The 24,505-nt window shown below is 37.0% G+C and overlaps 1 protein-coding gene across 1 annotated transcript; it reads right to left on the reverse strand.

Annotated features, from left to right (window-relative positions):
• Positions 1-7,341: 7,341 nt before the first annotated feature.
• On the reverse strand, positions 7,342-14,863 carry LOC121420280. Its single transcript, XM_041614856.1, has 3 exons — positions 14,825-14,863; positions 12,424-12,716; positions 7,342-10,187 (listed from the first exon to the last, which is right to left on the reverse strand). The coding sequence occupies exons 1-3, from the start codon at positions 14,847-14,849 to the stop codon at positions 8,787-8,789; spliced, it is 1,719 nt and encodes a 572-aa protein (XP_041470790.1). The 5' UTR covers positions 14,850-14,863; the 3' UTR covers positions 7,342-8,786.
• Between the last annotated feature and the right edge of the window lie 9,642 nt (positions 14,864-24,505).

Genomic DNA, 24,505 nt, shown 5'->3' on the forward strand with positions numbered 1-24,505 from the left:
TCAACTGAAAAACTTTGAATTAACTTTATATCAATAAAAGATCAAAGTCTTCATATCTACTTAAAACAAATTAAAATCAAATTAATAAAATCAGGTAATTCCTTAAAAACTACAGATGTATGTTGTCAATAGGTACTCATTTTTTGTAAATTATGTCGAGTTTTTCTTCTGAAATTTTACATTCTTTGTCAGTTATTATTAGTCAATTTCTTTCTTAACATAAAGTTTTCACACAATCCAAAGAATTTTTAGAGAGCAGTTTATAAAAAAAATATATATAATATATAAAAGTCAATGAGAAAAGGTTTGTTGGCAGTTTTCCAGTTTTGATCCTTCGCCTACACATAACTACTTCTGTCATGTAAAATAAAAAAAATGATACCTGCATGTAATCAACATATTTAACATGCCTCTTATTTCGTATTGTTACATTTATCATACATTTGATGTTTTAAATAACATAGTTATAAAAATCACATTAACATAATGTAGCACAGTCATAATTTGACTGTTGAGAAAAGCTTTCTCTTATAAACCTTTTAAGTCACTGCAGCCCATTTTATGTTCATTGCTACAAATAATGGAAGTTTTGTATTTGCATGTAATAATGGAAAGAGATCTATAACTTTGCAAAACTCGGAATAAACATTTGACACTGCATTTTAATGTTAAGATGCAGGTACTTCAGTTACAATCATTGGCAGTTGTAAGCTGTGTCTCATTTAAAATAAAATACTTCTTTTTGTAATACATATGTTGTAACTTAAGCAGTTTTGCAGTTTCTATCCTTTAAGTTAAAAGTAAGTAGATTTTTTTTCATACTTCATGGATCAAACAGATTTTTTTTGTAGAGAATATGGGAATAAAAATTGTAGATTAATGTAAAAAAAATCACAGTAACAGAATGTACTCATTTTGCTAGTTGTTAAAAAAAAACTAATTACTAAAATCTTAAAGGACTAACTACGGTTAAAATATAAGTGTCTCCTGAGTGAACCACAGAAACTTGCAAGTAATTTAATTTTTAAAGATAATAGAACAATATTTTTCACTCTGCACCACTTCACTTAATAAAATGTACTATAAGTAACAAAAATATTTTACTTGAATGTTGACGATTAACCATATAAAATACATGTAGGTTATAAGAAACAGTTTTACGCCCCAAATATTGAATAATTATTTATCTAAATATTCAGCTTCAAGCTGTTAAAGTTTTGTGGTCAGGGGCATGACAATGATTATATGAATGTAATGTGTAACATGATGAGTAAAACTAATTTTGGTAAAATTGTCAATCATTATGTTTCTAAAATTTTGAACTTTTACATGTACACTTGTGAACCTCTGCCAGAAATCACATACCCATTGCCCACTGCTTAGTATGTACATACTGTACAGTGTATGAGGCCTTTTTTAAATAAAGACATGCTCTTATTAGTACCAAAAGTTTGTATAATTTCCAAATTTTCTGATAGACTTGTTGAATCAAATTATAATAATATACCAAGGTGTATTAAGAAATCACACACCTTGTACAGAAAAGAGATTGTCAAACTCCATGGTAAAAAATGTGGCAATTACAATATATTCTAGGGTGCCTACAATGTGTCATTTGAGCAACATGGAATTGCCCTGTAGTAAGAACCATAATGCCAATTAGCCACCCTACAACTTTAAAATAAAAATAAATCAGTAGTTAGCTCTAGATATGTGTACAAGTGACCCAAGAGTAAATGCAACCATCGTGTTAAAATAAATGTCCTCTCCAGAACAACATGAAACCATACAGTTTGCTGCTTGTAAGGGTAGTATATAAGTGCCAGGATCAGCAGATTTTGTCATTTACACAATTACAAATAGTATCACATTAAATTTTCTTGAATATCCAAACATGGTGTGAGAATGTTTTCGTCTGATCCTCCTATATTGCCCAATTATATTGATAATGTAAAATATAATTCAATTGAGAATGAAATTCTCATAAATAAAATGATATTTTATGAATTATATCTCTGTGACCAACAACAGATCATTATTTTCTTACATAAAAGAAGGGCTTTTCTTGTTAAAATTATTATTTCTGTGCATTGTTAAAAAATGATGAACCTTTGTGCTGGAGAGGACATTCCATTTAACATTGCATAAGTGTGAATTACTCACCATCTACATGAATAAAGAGGGAAAATTGAATCTCATTTGTGTTGAACTGAAGTATACTATTAATTCTATACCACAACAATGGGTATCAGGTTCCTTAGTGCTTCAAAAAATGAAAAAGTCTTGCGTTCTGGAGAGGACGCACTTTTAACGGAGAAATGATACATCAAAATAGCCAAGAGATAAAAAGTATCCAGCAAAATAGAGTCAAAGATTTGACATATGTCTTGACTTACATGCATTCTGAAGATTGAATTAGCAGAGTTTTTGCACAAATTTATCAATTTTATTCACTGCTGATGACATATTTGTTCTGGAGAGGACATGTCCTTTTTGTTTAACGGAGAAAACACATTTTACAAGAATATTCATAAGTTTCTCAATTATAGGTCAAATTCGATCAAATAAAGTTTATTGTATTGCTTACTAGTTGTACTTTTCCATAACATTAATATTCAACACATCTCTCTTCAAATTTATCCAAGATATCAATTAACTTTTTTGAAAATGTTGAATGAGACTCCATTTTCTGTTAAAAATGCACAAAAAATGCCGAAAATTAACAGAAAAAGTACTTGAACCATCATGAAATTGCAACTGTAGATTGGAATAGATCAGGTGCATCAAACCAAACTGCAAGTACAATCAATTGAATGTTACAAATCAGCTAAAATAGGGGAAAGTCCATTTTTTCAAAAGTGTACACTTAATGTGAAATAGCCCAAAAGTTTCCTTTGTAAACAAAAGGAGAACACACCTAATTGTCCAGAATCTAGAATTTTTTTTGAACAAACATGCATTTCTTATGTTGACTTTGCTGACTTTCCATATTTGCGATTGTTCGGAATCAATCACAACTCTTGGTAAGACGGGCCCATGGATTGGTCTCACACAAGAGTTGAAACTGACCTGATTAGCATCCATTTGTAAACTGTGTAGTGTACCATGGTACTACTAGTGAAGAAAACAACGTACATGTATGGTTAATACCAGGTCTGGTCTCACATCGAGGTTCGATTGACCAGCCCCCCGTCTCACAAAGTGTTATGATCGACTTCATAAACCACAACTATGAAAAGCCAGCAATGCCAAGTTCTAAAATACATGCTGATTCAAATTGTTTTCTAACTAATAATGATATTCATACTTGCATCATTGTCTTGACATTTTAGTGAGCTCCTATTTGTAAATTAAGGACATTTAGCAAACTTCATTTAGGAAAATTTCTGACATTGATTTTCAGGTAGTTGATTGGATCAATCGAAACTCTTTGTTAGACGGACCCAGGGGCCGTCTTACAAAAAGTTGCTATTGATCCGATCCATCTCAACTATGGACGGCCACCAAAGTCAACATATAAAATGCATGTTTGTTCAAAAATCGTTCTAGATATAAATTTATATCCATAAATTCATTGATTTCTTGACAATTTGATGTGTTGTTTGTTTACAATGGACATTTCACAAATTTCCTGTAGAAAAGATTACAACACTGATGGGATTTCCAGAGAGTTATGATTGATTGGATCGATTGTTATACAAATAGCGAATAGGCATGAGTGCGAGATTTCGCATGAGGTGAAAGAAAGATGCTCTATTCAACTCGGCTAACGCCTCGTTGAATAGAGCGTTTCTTTCACCGAATGCGAAATCTCGCACCATTGCACGAATAAGAATATTCGCTATTTGTGTTGTACAACGCCTCGGAATCTAGCGAAAATATGAAAAAAAACAGGAGCTTTTCCTCCAGTAATCTATGAAAAGGGAGCAAAAATATTGAAAGCGAAAAGCAAAATCCCACAAGCCGGGCCCACAAACGCACATGATCTTGGACAGCATTGCGCATTTAGCCAGCGGGCTGTACGCGCATTGTCACCTTATTCAATGAAATCGCATTGTGATGTCACCTAAAGCCGTGCAATGGTACATTTTGGATGGTACGTCTTGTGTGCAACGGTACGAATGTTTGACATTCAGCCTCCCATTTGATCGCGTACAACAAGCTAAGTAGGCGTTGTACAAAAAGTTAAGACGTGACCCTGATAAGCGTTATCTTTGGACATCAAGAGACTATGATCTGGGAACAGAAAGATCTTAGTGATTTTTACTATTAATCATATGCAATAATCAAAGAATGCAGTCAATTATGGAATCAACCACACAATCAAATGCCAACTTTTTGTTACAGCCACAAGGTCCTAGGGCTGATTGCAAGAAAGATAATTAGCAATCAATGCAACTTAATTCCACACAATCAGCTAATCAGTTTGGACTTTGGTACATGTATGATATTGAATTGAATTGAATTGAATTGAATTGAGCTGGTTTATTAAAAAAACAAAACATGCAGCCCCAAGGCTGATACTGCTTGCTTTACAAATAACAAAATCAGCATGTCATACAGAAACTGAATCATAATATAATACAACACAATTAAATGACACATTACTTAAAAAGTTACAAAATTAAAAATTTAGTTGTTGTGTTAAGGAGAAGGGAGGAGAATAAGGGACAGGAAAGAAAAGAATATAGAAAGGGAAGTATGGGAAAGATAAGAATAAGCAGCATTCATTGATAATAAAATGTAAAAATAGAGACGTGCATAAATATTACATCCATATAAAAATTGACATTACAGTCTACATATTGCACATAAGCATGATAAAAATAATTTTAACTATAACTGGTTAAGAAGACGCACTACAGAGGGGATAGTTGAGGAGCGGTATCTTTCAGTTCTACACCGAGGCACAGTGATGTGTTGTGAGTTCCTAAGCTCACGGCAAGAGGTTTGGCGACGCGTTGGAGGTAGAAGATCACAATGTCGTGCTGACTGAACCAGTTTAAGAGAAAAAGATTCAAGAAGGGTGAGACGGCGAGAAGAAAGACTCTGGAGATTGAGGTGAGTAAGAGCGCTTTCATACGAGTACTGGTATCCAAGGATGATACGGCACACGCGTTTCTGCACTTTCTCCAGACTGGAAGCCAACTGTTGAGAGATTGATGTGGACCAAGCTGGAGAAGCATATTCTAGTAGAGGTCGGATGTAAATCGAATAGATGAGAGCCAGATCATCACATGAAACACCCAAACGACGTAGCCGACACAATATGTACAGTCGCTTACCGGCACGTGAAATCATGTCTGACACTTGTGAATTCCATTTTAAATCTGATTGTACTATAACTCCGAGGATTTTCTGAGAAGTGCAATTGGGGATAGCCCTGTGGTCAAGGAACAGGGTTTGCTGGGCTGACTGAGTGCGCTTGAAGGATACAAGCATTGACAAACATTTGCTTGGATTCGGTTTCACATCATTTAATTTGCACCACTCTTCAAGATGGTCAAGAACAGGTTGTAGCGAGGAGGGGTCAGCATTACAATGGATATCCAACAGGCTCATGTCATCAACATACTTCCAACGATCTGGGTAGTTTGCTAAGGCATCATTGACTAGTGTTAGAAAGAGGAGGGGACCCAACCGGGTCCCTTGGGGCACCCCGCAGGTTAAGGTTCTAGCTTCCGAGATTAAATCACCAACTTTGACGGACTGGGATCGACCAGTCAGAAAACTGCACACAGTTGGAATAATTGAGGCATCGATCCCGTAAGTGATAAGTTTGCGAACAACGGTGCCATGATTCACTCGATCAAAGGCCTTAGAGAAATCGATAGTACATAAGGTGGCTGACTGGCGAGGCTTATCGAGGCCTTTCAGAATGGCATCCAAGAGGCTGATAAGATAGTGCGTCGTTGAGCTACCAGGAATGTTACCGAATTGCCGACGATCAAGATGAGGAGTAAGGTCGGACATCATACGTTTTGTTAAGAAGGTTTCAAACACGCGAGAGAAAATCGGAGTGATTGAAATCGGTCTAAGATCAGAAAAATCGGCTACGGGATACTTCTTTGGAATCGGAGTGATGACTGAAGATTTCCAGGAGGTAGGATATACACAGGAAGTCAACACAGCGTTAAAGATGTCAGTAAGAGGGCACGCTAACTCCACCGCGAACTCGCGAATTAACTTAATGGGCAAATCATCTGGATGTATTGCTTTCTTTGGATCAAGCTTCTTTAAAAGAAAATATACCTGGTCCCTCCGTATTTTAAATGGGGAGCGTGCTGGTAAGTATGCTGGAAATGATGAATAATCAAGAGGAGGAAGAGAGTTACAAATATCAGCAAAGAAATCGTTGATATTGATCGCTTGTTGGCGTGGATTAAGACCTAACTCAGGTGGGAGAATAGAGCTATTCTTCGTTTTGTTCATACCAACAATATCGCGTAATTGTCGATGCCATTTAGATGGTTGCGATTTCTTCAAGTTTTCAATTTTCGAAGAGTAGTAGGTCTTCTTACGCTTCAAAATTTCACGTGATACTTTCCTTTTCAGAAGGCGACTTGTTTCGTTATTACCTTTACGGAATGCACGCTGACGATCGCGAATCATAATCTTGATCTTGTCCGTAATCCATGGCTTATCGCAAGGTAAAGACTTCACAGTGATTAACGGAAAATGCTCATGGTAAGCTTCCATAAGGACACGCATAAAATTTTGAGTTTCTCCAGGACCCACCCCTCTCTAGAAAGGTCTAAACAATTTTTAAAGCAATTTTGTGCTTGAAAAAGGCTATTTGATGGTTTTAAATTTATTGTTATCATTTATCAACATTTCAAATATTTCTGTAATGGATATGTGAAAATTTACAAAATAAATAGTTCTAAATTGATTTGTGACGTCACATGAAGGCTGATGTAAAATATGTCATGTATGTATAAATCCTATACATTTCCATAGGGTCAAGATGACTGGAAATATTTTTAACAGAGCAGTGCATAGATTTAGTGCATCTTATTAAACATGGAATGGATAGGCGTTAAAAAGGTAATTTTCAATTTTCTGACAATTTGAATCTTGTAGGATGGTTATCAAGTGACATTACATATTAAAGCAGCATGCATGTTGCGTCACGAAATCAACAATTTTAAAATTCTCTTTAATTATTGTACATTCATGGATTTTGCCAAACCTTTACTAAATCTTTTTCTCAGTTTCTCATATTTTGCTTGAATTGCATTATTAAAAAAGACAAGTAAAATTTAAAGGAACAGAATACACTTAATTTGTAAAAGGACCAATTCAGTAGTTTGAAATAAGCCAATCTCAAAAAGCTTCATATAAGTTATAACAACAAAATTTAATAGAACAATAATAAGCTATCCGACAAAAAAGGGCAGTACCATATACCGTATGGTAAAAGGGAATCACATTTCTCCCAAACGCCTTTTTCACAAAGTTCTGTAACAAAACAAGTTGAAGCAATTTCAATTGATGTACCGAGGGTACAACAAAAATCATTTCTAAATTCTAATAATAAAATAAAATGACATTTCATTGATTTTCAACATGTGATTGAAGTACGGGAAAGCTGTTCGCAGATGATGTCACAATCAAATAATTAAAATTTGAATATTTTTATTCTTTGATGGATTTTCCTCAAGCCGTTGGCAATACATGTATCTCTTATAATTTTTTTCTATGTTAACTATTATTTTCTTGTCAGGGTGAACTTCCCCTTTTTTTAAGTCTTACAGATTTCCAAAGTCCAAATCAATTTGAGTACTGAAGCCAAAGTTACTTGCCTATGCCTTTCCTACAAAAGAGCAACAACAAAATAGCAACACGATTTAACACGAATACAACATGGTGGAGAACTCGGGGAAAGGGCATCAGTGCAGAGGATTATCCTTTGTTCATCGGGAGGGGGGGGGCATCTATTGTTGCGTTCCCCCCCCCCAATCAAAAAAATAATAACAATCCTCTGCTCTGTCACCCATGAACTCAGGCCAAACCTATACCTACTATTAATAACTTTCACCACTTGGCAGCTCTGTAAATCGATTGAGAAATATTCAAATTCAGCGGACTCTGAAATTTATATTTATTGTCCTCCCCGGCCTGAAGTCTGTATGATAAATTCTGTCAGGACGATTGTGAATACATTCCTTTGTACCCTGTATGTAGAAAAACTGAATTTGAGATTATTACGCATCAATTTTCTTCTTTAATATCACTGTGGAGATATCATGGGGAGATTTCCTCTTTAATTTGATCAGACCTTAGTTTCTGACTGGATGCTGCTATCATATTTCCGTCTTATTAATATATGTATCTGTAGCAGGTTTTCCTGCACTGGCCAAAAAACAACCAAAGAAAGACATTCTAAAAATAAAATAAAAAAAAATGCTGGATAGCTGTACAAGTCTTCATCAGTTCAAATACTAATTATTGTCAGAGTCAGCATCCTCTACACATAAAAAAAAATTGTAAATCGTAAATAAAAAATAATAATTCATCTATTCTACATACAGACCTATGTAAAACCTGAATTGTGCTTTTGCAGCTTGGAGTGCTTTAATATATAAAAAAAATCACTTTCAGCTTCTGCTGGCAAATCTAACATACCAGTCCAGGCTAAACAAGATTGAAATGCCCCCAGACAATTGGGAAAAATACTCCATCCTCAAAATGTAATTTCACTTTAATGTAATAGCAAGGAATTTGTGTCCATACTTCATTCAGTCACAAAGAAATATTTTGTAGAGAAATGTCAATGTCGTCAGTCAACAGTATTTGCATCTATAATCAAAGCCTGCGAGGTCGACACCTCGCAACAAATGCATACTTGTACAGGATAGATGCAACCATCTTACGCAGTGATCACAGCCAATCCATGCTTCATCGTCTCCGCTGAATTTATGACAAGCAGGGCAAACATAGATTTCCTTTTGACTAGTTACGGTCTTTATATTTGGCACTGCTCTGACCTTGTCTTTAGCTTCTACAATCAATTCCTTCCGGAATTCACCAGCATCACTTTCATGCTCTATGTTCTCCCTGCTTGGTAGCTTCTGGTCTTTTCTTTTTTCCATTCCTTTCATTTTTACTTGTTTCGCTTTCTTTGCTTTCTCTTTTTGCAATTTCATCATCTCTTCCACATCAACATTGAATACGCTGTTCATTATCTCAATAACCTGGGCTTTGATGTTCTTCTGAAGCTCGCTCTTGCTCACTTGCTGCGATGTCTTCCTTGGTCTTCCTGGCACTCGCTTCTTTGGCTTCCGTTTCATTACTTCAGTGTTCTCTTCATTAGCATCATTTACCATCTCGTACTCTGTTCGTGCCTTGATTTTATGCCGATTCTCAGCCTTGCTGACTTCCAGTGATCTCTTTCTTGGGCTTACTCGCTTCTTCCGCTCCTGTTCTAGTATGCCTTCGAGAGTACTTGTAGCTACAGTGACTTCAGACACGCAGTCTCCTTCATTACACAGAATCACCACTGGTTCTGCAGAGTCCATTCTTTCCTCGCCTGTGTCCGCATCATCCGCACCGCTAACCATCTCATATTCTGTCTCTTGTTCAATATGTTCTTCCGTTTCTCTCTGTTCATTCTCTGCCATCTTTCTCTTATCAACCTCTTTCTGTTTCCAATTCTCTACTGATCTTCTACAACGAACGTAGAGGAAGAATTCATCTACGGTGATAGCTGGAGAAGAGGGTCCTCTTTTCTCCCTTTGGTCTTCAGATGTGCCCTTGCATGGAGAGGAGGTTCCATTGCTTTGACATTCAACAACATCTTGCGACTCCTGTGGCAGTGTTGGTGATGTGGAAGGCGTTGACAGTGGTTGACCTGGTGTGGATGTTGATGGTGCAGGAAAGCTCTTTAATACTCCATCAATAGATGATTGTCTCTGTTGTTCACCGCAAAACCTCTGAGGATCGGCAAGCATGGGGAGTGGTCCCTCCTTCTGCAGACGTGCCTCGAATTCAATAAACCACATCTCGATCCTATCGTCTAATACCTTCGGGTAGCCTTTGTGTGGCTCCGCTTGTTTGCCTGTTTGCATCTGCCGGTATACTAGGTTAGGGTTTCTCTTCAAAAAACTTCTCCACCACTTTTTTCCTGGTAAGTTGTCTAAGAAGGGATGCTCCCGACCATCATTTTCAAGGAAAGCTTTAACAACCTGCAAAAAAAAGGAAATAGAAATTAATTGCAATCAGCTAATGGGCAATTCCATGAAATATGTACGTCCGACTTCCCTATATGTGGGACCTTCATGAAATTTTTGGTCTCTGATTTTTTTTTTTTTTTGACAGCCTGTAATGTTCTCTAAATGACCATGACTTGGTCAGTTTATGAAGTGAAGTAAAGATTTGAGAAAAATGGGGGTCGGATGTACCAAAAGGTTGATCATTTTATGGAATTGCCCTAATAACTTTCATATTCAAGTTATGCTTTCATAACTCACAAGAAAATGTAATTACAATCAGGTATTCAAACTGGATTCCGAAAGAAACTGATCAAACATTCATCAGGGCACTTCAAATTCTCCTCAGTCAAAATGAACATTTCTGCACATGCTTGTTCAATAATCTATATAACTGTATTGAAACACATTTCAATAATTAAGAGATTGGTTGATTCACAGAGAGGCTATAGCCCCTCAAAGCAATTCGATTCTGAATCTTAAGTCACAAAATGGCAACAAAAAACAAAGGACCAATAAAAATGAGATGGGATAGAAAACGGGTCGTGTGGTCCAGTGGTTAGAGCATTGGACTCATAATCGCAAGGTTGTGAGTTCGAATCCCAACTCTGCCATTGTCTCCACTTTGATAAAAAGGCCCGAGAGTGATATCTGTCGTCTATAACGTCAGCCACTATGACTGATTAACCTAGACGTAAAATGTTTCATAGGTAATTGGTTATATACCAGCTTGGCGTTTACCAGCAAAATGCTGTCCTGCCGAGTTCCTGCGGGAGTTACCACAAACAGAAACAGAAAAACCTTCCCAGTTTTTCACACATATCCTTCCCAGGCATATTTAAGTGATCGGCTTAATTGCAAAGAAGCTACAGGAAGTTATCAAAATTTTAGGAGACTGGAACAAACAGCTACATGCAGATCGCCAGAGGATTTCCCATTAAGTCGGGAATAATCTCAAAATATTTTGTAACCGTGTGTATCTCATGTTTTTGAGAAAATTTTGGTCTGAAATGCACTTGTTGAGAAGCTCCGGAAGCGTGTCCTGTGTCAGGTTCCGTATCCATGTGTTACCATTAGGGAAAAAGTCATGAAATGTTGTAGCACGATCTTTACACGTTACAGATTTATTGTGAAAAAATAAAATCAAGGGGGGCATAAAAAAAGCACCCCCTCCCCTCCCGGGCATGATAGGGCTATCTCTCCTGTAAATTTAATTTTTTGTTATATCTCCAATGTCTGTAACATCCGGCTACTTCTTCTTACATTGTAGGACCTTTTTTTTCTTTTTTTTTTTTACTTCACTATCAAAGTAAAGGTTTTTTTTTTGTTGTTGCTTTGTTTCATGTCTTGTAACTTATTCTGTATATCCTTTTGTAATTCTCTGGCTAGATTTATTGCCATACCCACAGAGCTGCCAACCTGATCAATAACATTTGATTATTTTAAAAGCTTGGAATCCATATTTTGGTGAGGAAATCTATAACGTAAATGTAGAACAACACAAAACTGAAACTTTATAAATCAGAACATTGATAATAATAGGCCGATTTCTATATAGCGCTTTTCCCAGAATGACTCAAAGCGCGTTTAAGCGTTTTTTAATGCAAACCATATTAATAATTTGATCTCTTATGTAATAGATAATTCATTTGTTAAGCGCATAGAGATTACCAATATTATGCGCTATATAAGTACAATATTATTATTATTATAAGCATATTATTACCCCAGTCATTGGATTTATTTCAATCCTGCCCGAAAAGTGCACAATTTCCACTCCCCAGGAGCATTCCTTTCATTCATCGTAGCCTCATTATGGCGCTGGCAAATTCAAACATACATAACTTTTGCATCCTACCGGGTACCCATTGAGCATCTGGGTCGAGAGTGGCGAAGTGTGGATTAATGCCTTGCTAAAGGATGCTAGACCACTGTGGGATTCGAACACACGACCCTCTGTTTACAAGGCGAGAGTCAGAACCACTACACCACGGCTCTTCTTGAGAATGTTGCATGAAACCATCTGTATTCTTCTAAGTTTTAAGTACAAAATACTGAATCAGTACTACTTGGCAGCTCTATACTTCTCTGCTCCTTTGCGGTCATTTTACAGGTATGTCATTGTTGATGGTAGATCACAAAGATGAAATATACAGGTACTCATTCATGTATGTACAGTCATTTTAGCTCTGCAAAATGTTAGCGAACTTACGTTTTGGATATCCCCTTTGGATTGACTGGCACCCTGGCTTGCCATTTCGTTAGCCCAGTCCACAATCTTCTTTTCCTCTTCTTTACTGAGGTATGGTTTGGGTCCTTGGGTAGTAAAGAGTGGTGTTCTGCCGCAAGACTTATCACGCAGGGTGCTGTATGGTATTCCAAAGGCCTTGGCGCCCTGACGTATTGACATCCCTTGTGCTTTCATAGTTTGAAAGGCTACCACTAAATCATCGTTACTCCAGGTTTTCATTTTGCGTTTGCTATTCATCTTCACAGAACTCTTACCTGGAACATAATAAAGAAAAATAGGTAAAGAGCAAATGGAATGAGTATACCGGTAATACTTTTTACCAGAGGTGCAATAAACCTAATTTCAAATTGCACTACAAATAAATACACACAGCTTGCTACTTATAAGGTTTCCATTATAAGTAGTACTTGCACCTGTATTTTTGTAAACATATTTTTATGCATATACATCTATTTTTCTTTCAATTTTGGTAAATACTTGGGCATTTCTATGAGAATAAAGACAAAACTGCATTTTAGGGTGTCACAGAAGAGCAGCTGCTTGGCTCCTTTTGTCTTGTGATATAAACCCTATAAGTGTCATTTCATCAAACAATTGAAGTGATTTGATTTGAATGTGAAGTAGATTATCATCAGACAAATGGACATACCATAATCATGTTAAGTGCATTTCACACTCCATTCTATGAGAAAATATATCTGACTTGTTCAGTGATCATGTCCCATTTATTGGAATTTATAGGAATTCATAATCATTCAATATACTGAGAGATCTATGCATCCATTATATGAACTGTCTTGGGTAGAGGACAATGGCGTAAATCTACATGTAAGTGGTAAACCTATTGTTGAGAGGGGGCATGAACTATTCTTTCAACCCCCCCCCCTTGCATAATATGACATCATACACCCATGGCCAAGGAGCTGCTCACAAATGACATCACAATTTTCAAAAATAATAACTTTCATAAATCATAACTCTATTTATACTTTGATGATTCTTCACTGAACCTTCCTTATTATCTTTCTCTAAATGTTCTACTTTTGGTAAAACCAACTCATCGCCAGGGCTAACCTGGAAACTGAAACTATCCCCTAATAGCATCAATAAGTAAAACCAGGTGCGTAGGCCCAGCTCAAAGTAGAAATTGTCTGTGTGGAGTCAAAACTGTTTTACTGTCTGTCTCCTCTTCCTCCACACAGAGCTACATGTAGCCATCTTGCATGCTGTGTAAGGGACACAGTCCCCATAGGCTACATGTATCTGTATCATTCCCCCACATGCAGAATTTTGTCTACATCTAATTCTAAACATCATTTTTTTGACAAACTGCACAGAGATGATATTGCTTTAATTTTAATATTACACTGCCAAAAGTATAATTGATTCACTATTCAGAAAGAAGGGACTAAGAGAACTGTGCTGTTGCGGTCGCTTAATAATTGCTTTTTTCTTACTCTGTATTTTTTTACAAAAACTATTCTAAGTGTTTAACAGCCAAAATTAATTTGAATGAGTGAACTTATCCAAGCTAGGAAGACAACAAGATGATAGACCTGGAAACTTGACTTATCCAAGCTAGGAAGACTACAAGATAGACCTGGAAACTTGACTGCAGGAACAACTGTATTTTTTAGTAGATGCAGTATAAAGTATCGTAAGACGAAACCTTCACCTTGTTCCACTCATTCAATGAACAAGGTTATGATATAACCTTGTTCTCAGTTATATCTCCATGTGTGGCAAAATAAGGGTGGCAATGTCTGGCTAATTTTCTCTTTTTGTTTGGGGCAAATGCTTGATGTTTTTACACTGACAGTTTCCATTACACCTATTATTCATACAACTTGGCTCTTATTTAAATTTGATACTTTAAATCATTTTTTTTGTAATTAAATATACAGATCAAAAAATGAAAATTTTCTTGCCATATTACTTTCCACCAATAGAGGGCGTACACAAAAATATGCCCAAAATTCAAGTTTTTGCGCGCTCTGGTGAATACAAAAAATATTCCCAAGTTACTAATGAAAAATAAATTGCAACTGTACGGAAATTAATAATTTTGGTCACAAAAGTGATATTTTAATGACTTTTTAAAGTGTGTGCTCTGGACAACATTGGCATACCATAGTCCTACCTGTAGATTCCCCACAGGCAGGATGGTAGCAGTGAACAAGTGCCTTGTTCATTGAATGAGTGAAATAACCCTACAGTCCCTACTAGTACTAACACGAATAAGCACACGCGGGCACGCATGAAGTAGAGGAAAGAGCTTTGACCAAAATCCAAATACATGTAGGGCCTAACTCGCTTTTTTTTTAATAGAAAATTTAAGAAACTCCCGTCTTCAGCTTCATACCTTCGATCAGCCGCTTAGGATCCATTTAGGCTAGGCCTAGGCCAGCAGGGGGCCTACTCAGTATCAGGAGGCAGGATGGACAACCTTTCTTCCGTTTTCCAGATCAGTGAAACTAGCGAACGTAGAGGGCAGCAACACTACTCTGATTTAGGGCACTCCGGGGTTCGATCCCCGGCCGTGGCACCTATGCCCATGAGCAAGTCATTTAATCTGGAATGCTCTTTTATCCTGCTTTCAAATAAATGGAAATGCTATATGCATTATTGCTAACTAGGTGTTCACTTGTTTAAAAAAAAAATCCCACTGATCCTTGCCCATCAATTTAAAAAGATAAAGGGTTTCAGCTTGGCTGCTCCCCTTCACATTCACTGTTTTTTTTTTTTTGGGGGGGGGGTTGTTCTGTTTTTGTGTTCGTTGTTGTTTTTGTGTGCTTGATATAAAAAAAAATCTTTATTTAGATTGTTGTACACTTTTTAAGTGTAAACGTAGAGACTTATTCTTTTTTGTATTGTATTGTATTACAAAATACAGAGATATAAAATATATATACATTTTCAATTATGGGATAGCTTATTCACATCTTTATTAAACGAAGTATTATCTATATCAATTTTATTATTTGCTCAGAATTTAAAAAAGTCTTTGTTTGTATTCTTGTTTTTTTTTAGTATACAAGTAAATACATGTGAAAATAATGGATTTCTTTGCATTATAAGTTGTGATAATTTTTGTTAAAAAAATGTTCATCATAATGTATATTTCATTTGTTATATTGCTGTATATATGTATTTCACTTTACTTTGTATATTTCATTTATTACTTTTGTATGCATGAAAAATGTGATATTATCTGAATAAAGGCTAAAAGGCATTAAAAAAAACTGTGGAGGTGCCGTGGCCGAGTGGCTATACATTGAAAGTCCGGGGTTCGATCCCTGCCGCGGCACTTATGACCGTGAGAAAGGCATTTAGTTTAGTTTACTCCAACGATGTTGTAGGACTAAGCATCGATCAAAGTAGAAATGTCTATTGCTGCTCTCCTTCAAACAAAATTAGATGCGCTCTTTATGTTGGCATGGAGGGGTGGCAGGGGTATCGTAGACAGTGAAAAATTCCATAGAAACACACAAGAAACGAAAATTACTCAAATTGATAGGCAATCTTCTCCCAATGATTATCCAGTCTATTCTTAAAAGCAATCAATGCTCTTTTATCCTGCTTTCAAATAAATGGAAATGCTATATGCATTATTGCTAAGTAGGTGTGCACTTGTTTAAAAAAAACTTATCTCAGACTCAAGGCACAAAAACCACTAATTATTTCCCCATCCGTATCTGTATAGTTCAGTCATGCAGCAAAATGCCAGGGTTGGCACACCACGCTAACTTGAAATCTCGCTTAGTGTAGAGTGACTCGAAGTATTAATTGAAATATAATTTACTTTTGAATGAGTCCAAAGATAATGAGTTCACTGTGTCTGCAGGGAGTTTATTAAAATCGAGTTTGGTTTATACAAAAAAGAGTCTTGGAAGGCACTAGCTTTATGTCCGATGTTTTTAAACTTTTTTGGGTTGTATCTCGTAGATCTTTCATTGAATTGGACATTGTCCTGAATGGGGATTGAGACTAGTCCATTCACCATTTTGACCATCAAGCCTACGCTATTGGTTCTTCTATCTTTGAGTGAAGCCCAGCCCAAACCTATAGGACCCCTGTAACAACAACATCTTCTCTTGTGTAGTTGTTAGTTCAAAATCTTGCTGCTTGTCTTTGAATCCGTTCAAGTGAGTTGATGTTCTGCTTAAGTGCCGGGTCCCATGCTGTAGTTGCGTATTCTAAGATAGGCCTTACCAAGGATTTATATGCAGTGGATTTGACCTCCTTGGTACATCCCCAAAGATTTCGTCTAATAACATTCTGAACCTCCTGTGCCTTTGTTACAGACATATTTGGTATGTAGGTTCCATTTCAGGGTATTCAAAAGATGGTGGCCCCAAGTAAGGATGTGTGTCGACATTTGAGAGCTCCTGACCGCAAAACTTGAATTTTTGGTGAGGTGGCTTTCTTTCCCAATGGTCATCTCTCTCTCTTAGGTGATCCCTCCACTGTTCTGGAGATTCTAAGATACAAATAGAACAATTCCCAGTCAGGTAAATCACAGGTTCAGCAACAGGTTGGAACGGTAGCCATGCATTTTATGTAGAAAAAAGAGAGATTTAAGGAGCAGACAGTTATTGACTTCGGATGGGAGACCAGGTTGATGGGTTAATAAGGTAGCACAGGTGAATTGGTGTGGGTCATCAGCAGTATACAGGTCTAGATAAAGTGGGAAGTCAGTGAGACAGTACTCCTTTACTCTGAGTATGAAGTCTTGGCGGAGGTGGTCAAGAGCGGAGCAAGATCCAATAAAATGTTCAACTGTCTCATCATATGAGTCGCAAAGGGGGCAGGTACGAGTGGAGGACTTTCCCAATGTGTGGAGGCGACAGTGAGTGAGATATGTGGATGAGAGTAGCTGGGCTCTCACAATGAGTGCGAAACGGATTACAGGAGAATGTGAGGACTTCGGATAAAGGAGATTAACTGAGGGTGGTATGTGATCAATCCAGAACTTGAGAGTTGACTTCACACGGATGCCCTGGGCAACGAGATCATTGACGGCAGTGTAGATCTTGTACTTAATCAATTTCTTAAAGGTGGAGTAAGGAAGTGGTTTCAAGATAGTACTGTGAAGATCAGGGAGGTCATACTTTCTCAACGTATCCTGGATGACTTGGATAGTTGGAGTCCATGCTCCGAGAGCTGCCAGAAATGTCCGGTATTCGAAGCGGTTGTGGTCCAGATTGGAAAGTTGGCCGAAAAGGAGCAATCTATCGAGATCTATCTGGATGGAGAGAGGCAAGAGGTTGGTGAGAAGATATTCAATCTCGTCCGCCGCTGTTATTGGGACTCCAAGAACCCTCTTAAATAGATGCAATTGGGCTTTGTCGAGTTTCTGTAGCATGGATTTAGTGAGTTTAATAATAGGAGCGCCATGCAACATCCTAGGAATACAGAAAGTTCGCCAAAGGTGTGCAATCAGCAAGGGGGAGAGACCGCCAGTATATGCACCAGAGCCAGACAGGGAATAGAATGCACGAAGGCCAGTTCCGATGATGCCGTCAGTAGGATCAGACCGAGAACCGGATTTTGAAATTCCAAGGTGAGGATGACTGGTTTTTTCATCAACAATACTTCCGTTGACTGTCCAGGAACATTTTGTGGGATGCTTAGCATTGTTGAAGACAATCACTGCACTTTTGGAAGGATTGATTTTGTAATGCCAGAACTCCGCATAGCTGAATGTGGCATCAAGCATCAGCTGAAGCTCATCTGGAGAGTTGGCTATCAGTGCGACATCATCAGCAAGAACAACAACGCCAGAGAACCGGCCGTCTATTGAGCTGCCGAGGTTCTTGTCTCGCAGCTCCTTGATCAGTCCATCATCGTGCAGCATTTACTTGGGTTAAATTTCATCAGCCACAAGTCCTGCCACAAAAAAAGTTTCTCCAGCAGCTTTAAATCACTCTGGAACACACTTGACTGCTGGTCTGCTGTTACAGGCGTATACAGTCTGCTGTCATCTGCGAACAGCCTTGTGTGGCAGGATATATAGGTTCTTCAGTAGATCGTTGATGTAGAGGAGGAACCAAAGTGGGCCGGTGACGGTCCCTTGAGGGACACCGGATGATACAGGCACCGATGACAAAGCCTTACCATTGATAATTAATCACCTGCTGAGATCGTCCGCTAAGGAAGTTCTTGACCCAGGCTGAGATTTGACCATCCAGACCATAAAACTTCAATTTAGCGATGAGTCTTTGATGAGGTACTTTATCAAAAGCCTTTGTAAAGTCCAAAAATGCTACATCAACCAATTTATCATTATTTAATTCTTTACTGATTTCATGAATGGTGAGAATTACCTGAGTTTCCGTAGATTTATTAGCTCTAAACCCATGTTGGTTGTAAGACGGGATATTTTGGTTCTCTAAGTGCTTCATAACATGACTATGTACTATGTGCTCTATAATTTTTCAGATAACAGATGTCAAGGAGAATGGGTGTCGATCGGTATTCTTGGTTGGGGGGGATGATTGACACAAATGTTCTTGTGGATTGGGATATTTCAACATTACCCCCTCTAAAATCACAAGTTAGGACATTTGGGAGTGGTTGATATGCATGGTGTTTTTGGAAATTCCTTCATTGTTGTAGTGTACTATACTTGTATAATTTTTTTAAAATTCAATTTGTGATACAAGTAAGCCTATTCTAAACTCATAGGGGAAAAAAATGACAAAAATTGACTGGACCATGTACATAGTGATCTGTTTATTGAGCATGATGTATACACAGGGGCGTCGATCCATTTTTCAGACGGGGGGGGGGGCAAATTATGAATCAATGTTCCAAAGGCGCTCGATCACAATATATATATAACTCATGAGAACGAGACACATATCTCACCTTCACCAACAATGCGAGCGCGAAGCGCGAGCTAAATTTTTTTAGTATGTCGTGAAAACAGGAAAAATGTACCTGTTTAGGTTTGTTTGTAGTAACTCATGAGGAGGGTCGATACATGTATCTCACAAGAGAGCGAGCTGAAATTTCTTTATATTCTGACCTGAAAGCTTGATATTCTAAGCATTTTTGGTACCACTGATTAAGATGGGTATCTAGAAGAACAATAGATGCGAGCGCCAGCTGAAAATTTTGATATTTTGATCTGGAAAAAAGGACACTTTCATGGAAGATATATTATTACATCCAACAAAAGATTATTGCAAAATCAAAGTTATATTCACCTATATAATCATGAAAAGTATGGGATTTGGTACATGATGCGAGCGCGAAGCGCGAGCTGAAATTTTTATATTCCAGTCTGAAAAGCAGACATTTTGAGCACGATTTTAAATCAAAATCGAGTTGGTATCTCAATCTCGCTTGCTGATTTCAATGTAGCATTACAATCTTATTTTATTCTTTAGTTGCACATGCGGAATTATTGGGGGGGGGGGTAAAACGATATGTTTACCCCCCAATATTTTCATTGGTGGGGCGATCGCCCCCTGCCCCCCCCACCCAGGATCGACGCCTCTGTGTATACAACTTCTCTCTTAAATCTAACCTGACTGGCAATATCTTTATTCTTCTTAATGCATGATGATAAAATGCAGATTCGGACCAATTAAGACTAGCACAAATTACAACCTGTGTGGCTTCTCGTGCGCCATCGGGCTTACCGTCATTCCTTTATTTATCTTGCCACCCTTTTACTCCCGTTTATTTTTCCACCCTTTTCAGTTAATGATTTATTTAAATTAATTTATTCACCACTGGTGGGATGGAACACCCTATCAATAAAAGTTGATTTTCGTTGGGGTCCTTTTATGTCATGTGTTAAAAAATATCAGATACATAAACATTTAATTCTTTTTCATCTTGAACTTCCACCAATCTGTTTAATAGTCCTGAAAAAGAATGTTTTCATTTAATAACAATATACACAAATTGCGAGGGAAACAAACTGATTGATGGAATACTATAATCATCATGATCAAACTTTTCATTTTTTCATCATCATTATTATAATTTTTCTACCCTAAATTATTGGGGGGGATGATAATACAGGCCATCCCCCCCACTTGAAATATTGGGGGGGATATATCCCCCCACCCCCCCCCCCGTGATCGACACAGATGTCAAGGAGACTGGTCTGTAATTAGCTGCATCTTTCCTACTTCCCTTCTTGAAGATAGTGGCTGTATTGGCGTTCTTCCAATCCATAGGAACATTACTATATAGTCAATGGATGATTGAAACAGATCTTGCAAGGGTGATGACAGCTCCTTTGCACCTATCTGAATGAACCAGGGAGGAATACCATTCAGGTCCTTCCCAGGTGATTTGTCTTCCTTCAAGTTTTTTAGTATTTTCTCAATTCCTTCTTGGTAAAGACAGCTTTGTTATACAGTCTTTGTTTCCTTTTCACTGCCCTTTGAAGGGACCGATCAAACCATGCAACGTTGAAACGGCTTGAAGTGAGCTCTAAGATTTTAGTTTTTATTAGATCCCACTTTTCATCAACATATTTCTTTGATGCAATTTGAAGATAACAAATTGCAAAATCTTGGAAGGCTTTGTTAAGTCTTTCATAATCAGCTTTAGTTCTTAAAGGGGAATGAAACCTTTGGAACAAATAGGCCTGTGTAAAAACAGAAAAATCAAAGAATAAGAATAAAGAGAGTTTGAGAAAAATAAGACAAATAATGAGAAAGTTATGAGCATTTGAATATTGCAATCACTAATGCCATGGAGATCCTCCAATGCGACAAGGATGTGTGATGTCACTTATGAACAACTTTTCCTTTGGTGGACTATAAAATACCCTCAAAATATCTCTTTTTGCTTTTTCTTATGATGATACAAACTCTTTATCCATGATGTATTCTTAAAAAATATGTATTACATGCCCTCATATAGAAATAACACATAATCTATGGATAGATGTGATAAAAGAGGCAATTCAAGTGAAATATATACTAAAGTAATGGGGAGAGTTTTTACAAGTGACATCACACATCTTTGTCGCATTGTCAATTTGCTATCTCCATCGCATTAGTGATCGCAATATTCAAATGCTCATAACTTTCTCATTATTTGTCCGATTTTTCTCAAACTTTTGTTGATCTGTTTCTTTGATTTTCCTGTTTTCACACAAGCTATCTTGTTCCAATGGTTTTATTCTCCTTTAAGTAGATTTTTCTCTTACACGGTCTTCTACGAGTAGGTGTAGTTTTTAAGTCTATGATGACAGTATTGTGATCAGCTATCCCAACAGTTACAGTCACCTTATCCACTATCTCATTATTTGTGAAAAATCGAGAATATTCCGGGTACTTTTTTTTCTTAATCCACTTACTTTCGTAACCTAAGTTGTCATACATGCTTTGATTATTGTATATACTAAGTAGCCTCCAAAATAGCATTTATTATTCTTAGGAGACTTTAACTCACAAGGCCACTTTGGGCTTTATTTTAAGTCCTCCTTTTCGTTTCTCATATTATTACTGTATACACAGGCCTAATTATGCATGAATATCATTGTATTTATTTCAGTAGTATTTTGCATGTTTACACTTTTAAAATACTGATGTATATATTTGATGTTTGAATGTGTTTTTTCTGTGTATATATCTGTACTCAATGCCTTTTTTAGAAATGAATGAATAAATGAACTGAACTGAACTCCCTTCGCATCTGGTTGGTTCTTTAACATGTTGGCTAATTATAAATCCAAATTCCCCTACCATCTCAAGGGCGATTCCACACTAGAACTTTAAAAATATCTATTCAAACATGCTTTCAATAAGTCATAAGTAGTGCAATATTTCACTATGATACCTAGATTTTATGAAAATTATGAGTTTTAACCAAAAGTGAAGACAGATATAGTTTTAATTGGGAGGAACAATGGAATTTCAAATTTTCAATAATTTTGCTAATTGAATAGTCAAGTACAAACACCGCCTGAAACAATTATTTGCAAAGCACGAGAAGATTGAAAATATTGCAGGTCAATAGAATAATAATAGTTTCTATGAAATTTATCTGCCCAACTCACAGACTTTTGAGTACAAACCTGAGGTTTCCAAAAAAGCCACTTTTTCTGCGTCCGTACGACACATTACTATTTTAAATCTGTATATTATACAAGATGCGAATTCAAGGCATGTTAAGTCTTTGTTTTTCTAACACTCTGGTAGTACTTGATGATCACCTTTATTTACTGGAATATTTTTAGTTTTTTCTTGTAAAAAACACTGTCAAATTTTCTCTAAATGCCCCGTACGACACGTATGGAATCACCCTCAAAGAGTTTTCGGCCGCAGATCTTCTTCTTCCACTCTTTGTCTTAAAATAGACCCATGTCTTAAAAATGACCCATAGACTCATGTCTTAAAAATGAGATTTGAAAAAATCGCCAAAAATAAGTCTTAAAGATGATATCATCCACACGTTTATCATTTGGTAGTTCATCCAATATCCTTCAAACTCTAAAAATATGAAAAGGGGGTTCTTGACATTTTTTCGCACTGCAGGGGCTCAAACCAAGACTACACTTGGTTGCAGTCACAGTCTGTGCCCACAGGGTTTGTTGGGCAACTAATTAAGTTCCCATAAAATCCAGCATTGACAAATAACTACTCTCCAATGGGACTGAACAAATCCAGTAGCAATTCATTCTATGCCAATATGAAAAAAAGGAAAGATATGCACCGTTGATTATATATGAATATTTTCCAACCATTAATTGGTCGAGGCCTGGCGGCTGCTTCCCGAACAAAGCGAGGAATATCCTAATTCGACAGACATTTGCGGAATTTATTTCGTACAGAGATCATAGACGGGGAGCAAAAACTCATATTGGGGCCCTATTTAAAGTGAAGCCCCAACCCCAAAAGAATGTTGACTTGAGTAAATAGAGAAAAATCAAACTAGCATTATGCTGAAAATTTCATCAAAATTAGATGTAAAATAGAAACGTTATGACATTGATATGTTGTAAGCCCAAACAAACATTTTTTGAAAGATTTTGATATCATGTTGAGAAAATATTATGAAATATCATTATTTTCTGTCCTTTTCTTTTTGACTTGTAACTCTTTATTTTTTCTTAATTCATTGTGAAAAGTTTTTATAGGGGGCAATGACCCCCGAGGCCCCCCCCCCTTCACTTCGACAATGTTCAATACTGAATAGTAAAGAAAATGTAATAGCTTGTTATCATTCACAAGTAATTTTCCCCTCAATTGATTGTGATATTAATTTCCCCACAAATAAGTTTGGTGATCTCCGCGGCTTGTGACATACTGTGATCTGCGTTCGCGGATGAGAAGGAGTGGATATTGTTGTTATTTTGAATAGGCAAACTAGTCAGTTTTGACTATTGTTGCCTTGTAAATTTACTTTCCTTTTTTTCCAAAACAGAATAATTTCTTTGTTCAATCTATATCAGTAAGAAAAGTAAAGGAAAGATAGGAAAGAAAAGTTCTTAGGAAATCGTGTCAGACCACCTCTCCTGTCTTGTATCAGTACGTCATCCTGACAAGTGGTGGGGATGGTCGCATCCTTTTGAGAAAATCGAGAGAGCTATTCTCTAAAGGGTAGGTTGAGGGAGGGGGGGGGGGTTCACGAAAGGCAGTGCTGAGAAGTCTCCTGTACCAGTTGTATATTTTTGTGTAAGTTTGTGTGAGGGTATGTAGGCCTAAGTGAGGTCAGGGTGTGTGTGTGTGACTGAGGAAGGAAAGAAGAAAATAAAATGAGCATTCTTATTTTAGGCCTAATGCATATTTGATCCCAACAACACAAAGTAATTTGGTCGTCTCAATTTTTTCATATCTACTTGAGATGGACGTGGAACTTGGTCATGACTGTATCCCTAATTGGAATGTTTGATATGTGAATATCATTTTAAAATGTTGCTGTATCGTTACAGCTATCATCTACCAATATTTGGATACTTAAATGACATATATCAAGCAGGGATATGGCAACTTACATTCCCCCTTCCCCTTAAAGGTTTTGTATTTTTTTCTTTGGGGGTGGGCTATTTTACATCGTGCTTTAAATTCGA

The sequence above is a fragment of the Lytechinus variegatus genome, chromosome 8 (assembly GCF_018143015.1).
Source record: "Lytechinus variegatus isolate NC3 chromosome 8, Lvar_3.0, whole genome shotgun sequence".
Lineage (NCBI taxonomy): Eukaryota > Metazoa > Echinodermata > Echinoidea > Temnopleuroida > Toxopneustidae > Lytechinus > Lytechinus variegatus.

Coding starts and splice junctions, on each gene's coding strand:
- LOC121420280 (XM_041614856.1), bottom strand. CDS start 14,849: ATGGATCCTAAGCGGCTGATCGAAG. Junction 12,717..14,824: donor TCCTAAGCGGCTGATCGAAG/GTATGAAGCTGA, acceptor ATTATGTTCCAG/GTAAGAGTTCTGTGAAGATG. Junction 10,188..12,423: donor CCAAAGGGGATATCCAAAAC/GTAAGTTCGCTA, acceptor TTTTTTTTGCAG/GTTGTTAAAGCTTTCCTTGA.